Source organism: Salmo trutta, chromosome 30 (assembly GCF_901001165.1).
Source record: "Salmo trutta chromosome 30, fSalTru1.1, whole genome shotgun sequence".
In the NCBI taxonomy this organism is placed as follows: Eukaryota; Metazoa; Chordata; class Actinopteri; order Salmoniformes; family Salmonidae; genus Salmo; species Salmo trutta.
Window position 1 is genome coordinate 38,329,165 of NC_042986.1, and position 13,435 is coordinate 38,342,599.

Consider the following 13,435-nt stretch of genomic DNA (forward strand, 5'->3'; position numbering starts at 1 on the left):
AGTATCAGGCCTTCGCTGTGGATCAGTTGGTAGAGCATGGTGTTTGCAACGCCAGCATGGTGTGTGCAATGCCAGGGTTGTGGGTTTGATTCCCATGGGGGGCCAGAACAAAAATCGTTTTTTTTTTTTTTTAATTATGAAATGTAATGCATTCCCACTACTGTAAGTCCGCTCTGGGTAAGGAGCGTTCTTTGCCTAATGACTTAAAATGTCCCAAATGTCTTTACTCCCCAGTACTTTGTTGAAGCTCCTTAGGCAGTGAATTACAGTCTTGGTATGACGCTACAAGCTTGGCACACCTGTATTTGGGGAGTTTCTCCCATTCTTCTCTTCAGATCCTCTCAGCTCTGTCAGGTGGATGAGGAGTGTTGCTGCACAGCTATTTTCAAGTCTCTCCAAAGATGTTCGATCGGGTTTAAGTGAGGGCTCTGGCTGGGGCCACTCAAGGACATCCATAGACTTGTCCCAAAGCCACTCCTGCATTGTCTTGGCTGTGATCTAACAGTCCTTGCCGCTGAAAAACACCCTCCACAGCCTGATGCTGTCACCACCATACTTCACCGTAGGGATGGTGCCATGTTCCTTCAGACGTGATACTTGGCATTCAGGCCAAAGAGTTCAATCTTGGTTTCATCAGACCAGATAATCTTGTTTCTCATGGTCTTGGAGTCTTTAGGTGCCTTTTCAAACTCCAAGCGGGCTGTCATGTGCCTTTTACTGAGGAGTTGGGAAGAGACACTTAGGGATGTGGATGCCATGGAAACTCGAAGCTCTCAACTGGCTCCACTACAGCCCTGTTGATGTGGATGGGGGCATGCTCTCCCCTCTTCTCTCCTGTAGTCCACCATCAGCTCCCTTGACGTTGAGGGAGAGTTCGTTGCCCTGGCACAACACTGGCAAGTCTCTGACCTTCTCCCTGTAAACTGTCTCATTGCCTTCGGTGATCAGGCCTACCACTGTTGTGTCGTCAGCAAACTTGATGATCGTGTTGGAGTCATACGTGGCCAACCATGACTGGGTTTCCCTTTGTAATCTGTTATCGTCTGCAAGCTTTGCCACATTAGATGAGCGTTGGAGATGGTGTTATAGGCTCCAACTTCCTCCTATATTCTTCTCTATACCAGGCGGTGTCAGAGGAAGGCCCCTAAAAATACGTTCGTATAGTCACTGTGGAACAACATTGTCTATGCCCTTATTGTAGATCAGCTTTAATATTGCGGACAGATTGTGGCTTCCATCAATGTAATTGACTGCATCATTTCCAATCCTCCACATATTTGTTGGGGTAAATATATACAGTATATAAAATATATATCTTTCAAAATATATTTTCCTTCATTATTTTCCCCTAACACCCTACCATCCCTCCCATAATTGGAGTGTAAACTAATGGTTTTAAGCTCGAGATTTCTTCACACTGAAAGCAGCGCACCAGCTGTTGTTCATGAAGAGGCGAACCTCTCCCCCTTTGGACTTTCCCGAGGCTGCCGCAACCGATTTGTGCCACAGCATGGAGAAACCACTGAGTTCTATGATAAAGTTTCTGCAAGGCATATAATATTGCAGTTTTTCAAGTCTCTCTTGTAGGTGACTCTCGAACGAAGGTCCTTCATCTTATTCTAGAGTGACTGGATATTTGCCAATAAAACGGAGGGGAGTGCTCGACGATTTTCTCTGCATCGCAGTCTCACAAGGATGCCAGCCTATCTAGCATGTCTACGCCTGCGGTGTTTTGGTAGCTCATAAAACATAGAATAGCATCTGGAGTGAACAAGAAGAAACAGTTTGGAGTTGAAGTCGAATTTGAATTCAAAATCGATGTCCAAAAGCGCTTAACGATCATACGTGAAAATAGTATAAACACTAAAAAAGTAACTAAATAGTAAAGTCGGGTTGGAACTTGTAAGATGTTGGGCCTTCTCCATCGGTTGCCGTCTTATATCTTATCTAAAACAGATATGTATGAAAATACCCTCAAATTAAATGTGACATTCTATATTGTTCGCCTCATATAAAACATTTGATCTGAAATCCAAATGCTGAGGTCTAGAGACAAATGAAAAGTTATAGCTTCACTGTCCACATAAATACATAGGGGAGTGTATATAGCCGTTTTTTTTCTAGAAATATTCTCTATTTTATTAATTTAGTGAATTCACTAAAAGGATTGTTGCCCACTACTGTTTCAAGTGCATGTAATCACTGAGTGGCTCCACTCCAGGAGACGAGGTATTGTGCTAATAACGCATGCAGCCTGACGCATGGCACAAAGAAACAACCCCATACTGTTGTTATGGTAATCAGGAGTTGAAGGAGGTTAACTTGTCCTTTGAAGCTTTGGTCACGCGTGTAGCCAACTAGCCATTCACAGCAGATGGAGAAAGCTGTGAGATAATATTATCCCTTTTTTGGTGCATCGATGAAAATGATTTATTCAGCCTTTTAATAAGGTGTATGAAAAGCTGCCAGTGGGTTTTCTCTCTTAGATAGTGTGTCCTATAATGGAGTGCTAATGGAGTGGGTTTGGAGATAAGGAGAGTGAGGCTGGCTCAGGCTGAATGGGTGCCATCTCCACTGTAGTTGAGACCCCCAACTTCTAATGTCTAATGGCACACAGTCAAGAGAGTGGAATTCTCTTCTGCATTTTTGTTGTTCATACAAGCATACAACAGACGTGTGTATGCATTTTTACCACTTGAAGGAATAGTTCAGTGTTGTGTGTGTATGTGCGTGCGTGCGTAGAAGTGAGCATTGTACAGTGGTTCGTCCTTTAATAGTTGCAGCGTACTGAGGCGCAGCTTGCATGTGTGACGCAGAATTCTATTCCCCGACAGGGAGCAAGGAGTAGGTGTCCTGTAAATAAGAATTTGTTCTTAACTGACTTGTCTAGTTAAATAAAGGTTACACTAAGAGCATAACATTTCTACACCCTACTTTTCTAATTCTAGTCTAACCAATACCCAAACGGAGATTCAGTGAAAATAAAAATAAAATTGATTTATCAAGACCAGTCCCCATGCTTGTCTCAGAGCAGCACGAAATGATGCTAAAATAGTGTAGGCTATTGCTTCAAATCCTTTTGCTTCTAACTTCAATATGCTCTTTAAATAAATAAGACCATACACCACTTTTAACAGGACATTACTCAACACTAGTGAGACTCATGTCGCCTACGGTAGGCCTACAGTATATCGAAATATATGACGTGACTCTCCGCCAATAATTACATATAGAGGATTGGTGGATTGGAGGATATTTCTGTAATTCAGTGATACTTATTCCCATAGTTGTCAGGACTGGGTGCACAACTGGTCAACTGGAGTCAGGTGCAGGAGAGCTGAGATGAGTGAACAGGCACACTTTATTTGGCAGAAGCAAATCAGTCGGACGCAACAGCGTCACAACACTCGAATAGCGCACTAGTCACACAAATAATGTACAACAATACCAATTACCATGGGTTCAAAACAATACCCGGAAAAAAAACACACTGCCGCGTCACACAATAAACGTAACAACATTACACACACAGACATGGGGGAACCAGAGGATAATATACACGTAGAGTGATGAGGGGATGTAAACCAGGGTGCGGGAAAACAAGACAAAACAATATGGAAAATGAAAGGTGGAGCGGCGGATGGCTAGAAGACCGGTGACGTCGACTCCGAGCGCCGCCCGAACAAGGAGAGGAGCCGAGTTCAGGCGGGAGTCGTGACAATAGTAATTCCGTTATGGATCCATAACTAAATATACATCGGCATTTTGAAAGAGTATTTTTATAATTATTTTATTAATGAAAACATAAAGATGCAATTATAGTAACATTGTTTTAGTTTGAACGTGCAGACTGGCACTAAGAACAGAACAGTGTGAACGTTTCCCTAGTCAGCTCCATTATTAGTGTATGCCCCTTAAAGTGTTGCCATTGTGGCGGGGTGGGGGTCCACTCTCCCTTCCCCTCCTCCCTTCCCCCTGGGCTAGGATGGTCTTCTGTGTGTGGCTCTGCGGCCCATCCCGTGCCTCCTGCCCACGTGCCTTGAAGCTCGCACGCTTTCAGTGGGATACAGCTGGAGAACTGCAAGGCAATCCCATTGTGCTATCTCAGTGGATACAGCTGGAGAACTGCAAGGCAATCCCATTGTGCTATCTCAGTGGATACAGCTGGAGAACTGCAAGGCAATCCCATTGTGCTATCTCAGTGGATACAGCTGGAAAACTGCAAGGTAATACCATTGTGCGCCACTCGGGAGCCATGACCAATATCACCAATATATATTGTCCTGCTAATACCAGGGTTAATAATATATCTGTGAGAATATCCAACAGGCTTTTATATCATTCTAAATTAATAATAGTAATAATAATTGCTTTGTTTAAAAAATAACAATATTTTTGAGATTATTTAGTTTTCAAATAATGTAAAATGAGCGAGAAAAAGGCCATTCTTAAACATAGGGTGAGACATTGTCACTAAATTGTAAATAGAATTTGTTATTTAGAATGATTTATTTCTGTTTTTAGAGGGAGAGAAACCAAAAACCTACAGTCATTTCATGGGTCTCCCAGTCAAGGGCCAGCACAGGTATTGAACCAGCATCTGCAGCAACATTGCTATGCAGTGTCTTAGACCATTGTACCACTCAGGTGCTGATCAGCATGACCGGTCGGGAGTAGGCTACAGTACAACAGTAAGAGCAAAATAATCCTAACAAATAAAATAATAAAAAACAGTTTTAGTAAGTAATACTGAAGTCATGCACAATTACCAGTTTCTATTTAGGTTTATGTCACCTATTCATTGTCAGTTAGAGACACAGTAGGACTCAAAAGCATAATCAGTGCTCTGAAGCGGCGACGCAGGGTACCGTACTAAACCACAAATTAACTCTAAGTACCGCAGCATAATCGCAAAACGTTTAGTGGAGCAACCACTGTATACTCACGTAGAACCATGACTCCATGACGCAGCGACTGTGTGCGGTTTGGCTCCACAGCAACACTCAGCATGGTAGGGTTACCCTCGACGATGCAGATGCGGTTGTCCTGCTGCTTCTCTCTGAACATACGCAGCAGCTGACTGGCGATGACCCCGTTCAGAACAGATATGGCTACCATTGGAACCACAAAGGACAGGAACACATTCACCTGTCCAGAGAAACGGAGGGACATGGAGAGATAAAGTTAGTAAGACTGTACTTTCTGCCACCGAGTCAGTGGTCCTTCCTTTAAAAATGTTGAGCTTATGCCGCAACCTTTTGTGATAGATGGTGGCAGATTGTGGTAAATTGAGTCATTCTGGCAACAATGGCTGACTGACACTTAAATAACGTGCCATAGAATTCTGCGGTACCCCGCAAGCTGCGCTGCAGTACGCCACAACTTTTAAAGGAATAACCACTGTAGTTTTGGCAATCATAACAATTAACGATGAATTGTTTCTTGTCTGGGACAAAATAATGCAACAGAGATATTGATTTCTTTGAAATCTGTTCAAAAGTTGGTTTGCCATTCTGATTGGAACACAGTTGCTTGCATATTGACAGTTAATAAGTACATATTGACACAGTCTAGACTAACCAGAGGAGTTTCACAATCTCACTATACACTGTACATTACCACCTGTAAAGACACTCTGTACAGTACCACCTGTAAAGATACTCTGTTCAATACCACCTGTAAAGATACTCTGTTCAATACCACCTGTAAAGATACTCTGTATATTACCACCTGTAAAGATACTCTGTATATTACCACCTGTAAAGATACTCTGTTCAATACCACCTGTAAAGATACTCTGTTCAATACCACCTGTAAAGATACTCTGTATATTACCACCTGTAAAGATACTCTGTTCAATACCACCTGTAAAGATACTCTGTTCAATACCACCTGTAAAGATACTCTGTTCAATACCACCTGTAAAGACACTCTTTACAGTACTACCTGTAAAGACACTCTTTACAGTACTACCTGTAAAGATACTCTGTACAGTACCACCTGTAAAGATACTCTGTACAGTACCACCTGTAAAGATACTCTGTTCAATACCACCTGTAAAGATACTCTGTTCAATACCACCTGTAAAGATACTCTGTTCAATACCACCTGTAAAGATACTCTGTATATTACCACCTGTAAAGATACTCTGTTCAATACCACCTGTAAAGATACTCTGTTCAATACCACCTGTAAAGATACTCTGTACAGTACCACCTGTAAAGATACTCTGTTCAATACCACCTGTAAAGATACTCTGTACAGTACCACCTGTAAAGTTTGGAAAGACAGAGGAAGATTTTATGTGGCACGAGAGAGAGAGAGAGAGAGAGAGAGAGAGAGAGAGAGAGAGAGAGAGAGAGAGAGAGAGAGAGAGAGAGAGAGAGAGAGAGAGAGAGAGAGTGTGAGAGAAAGGAAGCGAGAGTGAAAAACAGCAGAGGAGAGAACAATGTATGAAAATGGCCAGAAAACAGACCAGAATTGTCCATCTCTTTCCCCTCTCTCATTAGCTGCAGTCATGTCAAATCAGCACTGGAACATGAACAATCTGTATTTCATTGGAATGGATCCATGTCATTATTCTAACTCCAGATTGATCCGCATACAGTGTAATTAGAGTGTCTATAAACCACATCAGGTGTTTCATGGATACATACTTTTGTCAGTTGGGTCAGTCAGTTGATTGCTAGCCTACCTGACTATAAGTAGTCTCTATCTTCTGTTTCTGTAGCGTGAGGCAGCTTGATGTACAACTACACCCCCCATGAGCAGGATCCTAGTCTATCACAGAGCCTGGCTATGCATAGTGCTATCTGACATGTCGAATGGCCACAAATGTTCCTGTTTACACCGACTAATAAATGTGAGCTAAGTACAGTGTCCTGGAATAACATCGGACGTCACACATTATATTATTTATAGAAATAATGTCGATAAGTGCTTTGAGCACAATGTATAAAAAGTATGGTATGAATGACGGTTATAGAATTAGTTTCTTTATGACGCAAGCCATTCATAGTAATTTATTTGCCAGTCTGACAGTGTGAAGCACTTACACAGTTCACACACGATCCATTTACAGGTGAACTTCATGATCCAGCAGAGACTGGCCCTTCTGCCTCTATCAGCGTCTCATGAGCCTCTCATTCGTCTGTGCCTCACAGCAGCAAAAAAGAGACAGAAAATCAAAGCAAAATATTCAAATTATTTCTCTCAAACACTAGCTCCTGTGGTATTTCCAAACATATTGAAATTCAAGAGATTACATTAAATTCCCATCACAGATCTTTTTTGGAGGGGGGGGGGGGGGGCTACAAAAGGATGCGGCTGCCCTGTGACGCCAGACGGGGAAAGTGTTCCCGATGGTCGCCTGAATATCAAACTCAGCTCAGAGGAGCCTGGTCTTTACCATCATCATCATCGTTATCATTCATTCGTGTACCTTCAGGCTACAGCAGGCCAACCAAAACCAATCCTACGGGGAGGGAGTGAAGGAACACAATACATGCAAGAGAAAGATACTAGCGCTTGTTTAAACTTAAATGAGCCTCGGATAGAAGTCCAGTCTCCACCCAACACTTCCTACCCTTATCCTCATAAGAGACATCCTTCAGAATTACAGCATTTAAAGTATAGGTCAAGAGATTTTTCAAACACGATGCAGCAGCAATACGTTTGAGTTCCTGCATGAATCCAACTAACCTTAAACTTTGGTCACACACTCTGGGTCCGTACTCATTCTGTATCCATATGAAGAGATACATTCACTAACTGGATCTAATTTTGAATTAACATACTTTGGCATCTATTCCTGTAATTCCATCGAACAAAACTGATTGGTGGGAACAAGAGTGATGTTTATTGGAAAACACAGAAGGCAAAAAGCAGTATGGATTTTGTAAACACTTGTTACCTTTCAAATCATAAATTATTTTATCAGTGGAGGCTGGTGGGAGGGGCTATATGAGGACGGGCTCATTGTAATGGCTGGAATGGAGTAAATGGAACGGAGTCAAACATGTGGTTTTCATGTTTGATGTGTTTGATACCGTTCCATTTATTCCATTCCAGCCATTACAATGAGCCCGTCTTCCTACAGCTCCTCCTACCAGCCTCCCCTGGATCTTATATGATATTTATTTAACATGAATGGAAGTAGGATCAGGCAGTAGATTGGAGTGGAGGGGTAGAAAAGGATATCTGATTCCTTGGCACTGGTCCCTAGGAGCTTGGGGTTTCTCTTCGCCCTGTTCTGCTCTCTTGCTCTTAGACAGATGACTGGAGATTAGGTGGTTGATCTATCTGTCAGGAACATTTTTGTAACAGCTCCCCCTTTTGAAAATCTGACAGGGGCAGAAAATGGGAAAACATGACTTGTCTGATTGCACTGCCCTAACGAGGCTAAGCTGGAACAGGCAATTAGAGCAGACAAGCCCCTAACGAGCTGCAGCCAGCCAGTCAGAGCCACTTTCAACCACAGCTTTCATTGATTAGAGCTTTATAAAGATTTTTTTTTTTGCTCTGAACATGCGCCATTTCTTGATGCAAGAGAGAGAGAGAAAGGTCTATATGAGGCTTTTAAAATGTTGCTTGGATGATCTGTTGCATGTATTGAGAATATTTTATTAGTCCTCTGTAGTCTGTAGCTTTGGCAAACCTTTAAATTCCAGAGCATATATCACTTGTTAAAGGGAAAATCCACAAAAAAATATATTTTTGTTGTATTTTTACTGTTGATACAGTCCCAGAATGTTTTACATGTCAGCAGTCATGTTTTCAAGTTATTGAACCTTCAAGAAGCAAAGTGTCACTAGCCACATCTCTGGTTCCTCTCCATTCTCATGAAGTTCAATGACAAATAATTTTTTAATGAACGGCAAAAGGCTCTGTGTCTTTATGCACACAGGGACTCCGCAGGACATATCAAACACGATGTTGCTCTGTTCAAAAGTACAATGTGGGGAAATAGCAGGATTTCCAACAGCAGTATTGGCTGTGGCTCTGATGATGGCTGGTCCTGGCAGTCCATTTCTGCCCCTATGTGTCAGCCCTCCTGCGCGTGAACAAAACACAGACATGTTTCTCTTTAATGAACAGTTTTTTTTTGGTACGTCTCTTTTCATAATTTCTGCAGCCATTACATTTCACAGTCCTTTACCCTCTTGTTCTCCACCAATTCCCTCATTGTGGCCACTGTTTGAGCCTCCCTCAGTTGGGCTGAGTAATTAAAGTTGTCCTCTTTGACCGCCCCCCCCCCAGGGCAATTTGAGTTTTTCTGCCCACAGACCCCATCCAGACATCAGGATATGAAAACACTAGTTATGAATTCCCCTTGAAATTCCTACTCTTTATTTCTTAACCTCTGAGCGAAATATTGTAATTATGATATGAAGACCACTAAATCATGTAGCTACAGAAGAGCAGTATTACATAACCAAGTGTGTTTCCATGTTTTGGAATGGCTAGGGACATTGCATTAGACTCACAGTATGAGAGGAAATGGACATTTAAATGTACCTGACCCACCCTTAACAGAACAGTTCGCTATGACAAAGACTTCCATAGACAAATCTGATTATTCTGTGGAAAGCAAGGTGATCGGAAGGTTGGGAGTTTGATCTCCGGTCGAGTCATCCAAAGACTAACATATGTCTCTTTGCTTGGAACTCAGCATTAAGGAGATGGATTAGGGGTAAAACCCTACGACAGGCTAGCGGCCTGTACTTGTACATGAAGCTGCCTGGCACTACAGAAACAGGAGATCCTCCTGCCTGCCTTATGGGCCATTCTGGGTTTACAGTACACACTGTGACACACTGTGACTCACTGTGACCACAGGTTGACGTGACCAGTCAAGAGGCTGTCACAGATGTGATTCATCCATCTTAAACCAGCCGCAGTATCTGTACAAAAGAACTATCTGTATAAAATAACGGGTATAAAACCTCTGTATTAAAGGACTATTGAAGGACAGCATTCTGGATGGCAAATCTCCATTTTGGATTCATTCAATTATGTGAGGCGATGCTTGCAAAGCATTCTCTGAATTGGATCAGTGACAGGACGTCGAATATGAATAGGCACACTGTTTTGTATCTTTCATGAGGGGACCACGGTTTCAACAGAAGGGTGTAGATGATTGTACACCAGTACCTCATGAGACTACAGCTTACATGGCAGGTTTAAAGTGTTCTCCTTAAATCATTTCATAAACAATTTGATTACGTTTTAGTTGCTAGTCTAATCTCTAATTCAGCTACATTACACAACAGGCTCATTGTTAATAACAGTAGATTTGCTATGGCAGACAACAGTACTTCTAATGGAAGAGGAACACAGTAGTGGTGAAGTAGAAGTCAAGATATTTTAGCTGTCCATCCATTGTGGCATGAAAAATATTTCTTATGTGAGCAATCTCCATGGTTACATGATCTTGGTCTTTCTGTTTCCTCTCCTTTTCTCTCTCTCTCTCTCTCTATCTCTGCCTACATCTCTTTCTTTAAGAGCACTTCATATTCCTCTGCAAGTAATAATGACAACCTGGTAGTGTAGGTTTGAGGAACAGTACCAATCTGGAACCAATTTCACTGGAATGATAGAAAATGGGATTAAATTAAAAGTGAAAGTTCCATCATCATTCTCCCTCCACTACTACTGAAAGATTTTTCCTCTTCCCTTTCTCAGATAATGACAATATATCTTCAAACACAAAACTATCCTTCACCTTTTCATCTTCTGCCTCCTTATTTTTCAGTGGCAAAATACGTTTCAGGTCTGAAGCCTAGACTCGTCTCTGTGAAGCACTTTGTTTCCCTAGATCTTGATCTAGATGTTGATGGTCCTCTTTCATCTCTCAGGATCGCTCTCTGTCTCTTCCTGGTGTATGGACAGAGCAAAGGGAATCAACTGGACAGCGCTCTGAGCCATAATACATTGATGAGCTGTCCTTCTTTTAATCTCAAACAAATCACTAGCATGACACCAGGATAGATGTTATATTTATCCACTGATTAAGTTGGATAGAACTTTTCACACACACAAACAAAAACAATACCTCTTAATGTTTGCCCTGTAGATGGTCTAGGTCAGTGCTTTCAGAAAGTATTCATACCTCTTACTGTTTGCCCTATAGATGGTCTAGGTCAGTGCTTTCAGAAAGTATTCATACCTCTTACTGTTTGCCCTGTAGATGGTCTAGGTCAGTGCTTTCAGAAGGTATTCATACCTCTTAACCTTTTCTACATGTTGTTGTGTTACAGCCTGAATTTAAAATGGATTACATTTAGATTTGTTTTGGTCACTGGCCTACACACAATACCCCATAATGTCAAAGTGAAATTATGTTTTTAATTACAAATGAAAAGCTGAAATGTCTTGATTCAATAAGTATTAACAACCTTGTTATGCCAAGCCTAAATTAGTTCAGGATTATACATTTGCAGACACACCAGGGAGAGAATGTACATTTAGACTGAAAAAAAAGGCAAACATAAAAGTTGATTAGGTTGCATTGGGAACACATACAGTAGCTTTGACAAATTCCTGCCGCCATATTTTAGATTCAAATTATCAAAACATGACAAATTCTCTTTCTTCTTTTTTCGTCTTCCTGAGCCTGAGTATTGGGCGAAGGGGGGAGGGGGGGTGGGGTTGAGGGGTGGATGGAGGAGTCATCCAACCACCAGCTAGCCAGCCTGGCGGGCTAGGAGCCAGTGTCCAGACCCCAGCACAGGCTCTCTCTCCGGGGGAGTGGAGCCAGGAGCGCATACCAACAGGCCAGAGAGCCAAAGAGGCATCTGTCTCCATCCTCCCTGCTTCTGTGCTATTTCTTAACAGGGGCTGTCCCCTGACATGCGACAGAAGCTCCCAACCGCAACCTCTCTCCTCTGTGACATATGTAAAGGGGTTCTAGGCATTGGCTAAACACTTCATCTCTCGGGGATTTTTACATAAACATCAATTGTAATCAAGCATCAAAGAAAATTACGCCAGATTTTAGTTCTGGATCAACCCGAGATTAGCCAACCCTAATGCTAGGTTCTGAATGGCAGTGGGATTGTCATGGTAGTGGGATTGACATGGTAGTGGGATTGACATGGTCGTGGGATTATTATGGTCGTGGGATTATTATGGTCGTGGGATTATTATGGTTGTGGGATTATTATGGTCGTGGGTTTATTATGGTCGTGGGATTATTATGGTTGTAGGATTATTATGGTTGTGGGATTATTATGGTTGTGGGATTATTATGGTCATGGGAGTGACATGGTTGTGGGATTATTATGGTTGTGGGATTATTATGGTCATGGGATTATTATGGTTGTGGGATTATTATGGTCGTGGGATTATTATGGTTGGGGGATTATTATGGTTGTGGGATTATTATGGTCATGGGAGTGACATGGTTGTGGGATTATTATGGTTGTGGGACTATTATGGTTGTGGGATTATTATGATTGCGGGATTATTATGGTCGTGGGATTATTATGGTCATGGGATTATTATGGTCGTGGGATTATTATGGTTGTGGGATTATTATGGTTGTGGGATTATTATGGTTGTGGGAGTGACATGATATGTTTGTGTATCTCATATGTTGGTGAAGAGACAGCTGGATTTCAACATGATGAATCAAAACCTAGAACCTTACCTCAATCATGATTTATTAAAAAGATCTAATCTCTGGTGATAAAGCAGAATGTTTGGCCAAATCAATATAATCTCTAGTGATGAAGAAGGATGTTTGGTCAAGTCAATATAATCTCTAGTGATAAAGCAGAATGTTTGGCCAAATCAATATAATCTCTAGTGATGAAGCAGGATGTTTGGTCAAGTCAATATAATCTCTAGTGATGAAGCAGAATGTTTGGCCAAATCAATATAATCTCTAGTGATAATTTTAGGATGTTTGGTCAAATCAATATAATCTCTGGTGATAATTTTAGGATGTATGGCCAAATCAATCTAATCTCTGGTGATAATTTTAGGATGTTTGGCCAAATCAATCTAATCTCTGGTGATAAAGCAGGATGTTTGGCCAAGTCACAGCAACAGTAACACTATAGACTGTGTTTAGCCAATTCTCACAATTTTTTCTCACTAATTGGTCTTTTGACCAATCAGATCAGCTCTTTTGTCCATAATTGGGCAAAATATCAAAATTCGCCTGCCACTTGTAAACACAGCGAGATACTTCTGGGGTCAAGTCAAGCCTTGGCTGAGTGTGTGAGCAGTAACTGGTAGATGCATGCTGTGCCACCGTCCTGTCGTCAATCATGAGTGTTGTTTCCTGGTGGCTTCACAGGAAGTTGAGGTGGTCAGAACTATTTCACACAGCATGGAGTCTCCAGAAATACAACCAGTGTGTTCCCTGCTCTGCGGCACACCACTCAGCTTAATCCCAGAGTTCCCTGTTATTCTGTTGTGCTCTATGCCA

At 41.8% G+C, this 13,435-nt stretch overlaps 1 protein-coding gene across 1 annotated transcript in view; it reads right to left on the reverse strand.

Moving 5' to 3' along the window:
- Positions 1-13,435, reverse strand: part of LOC115168769 (neurotensin receptor type 1-like) — a 56,621-nt gene that overhangs the window by 31,232 nt on the left and 11,954 nt on the right. Inside the window, exon 2 of the mRNA XM_029724327.1 lies at positions 4,947-5,148. Coding sequence (XP_029580187.1) covers positions 4,947-5,148 — 202 coding nt within the window. The remainder of the gene's footprint in view (positions 1-4,946; positions 5,149-13,435) is intronic.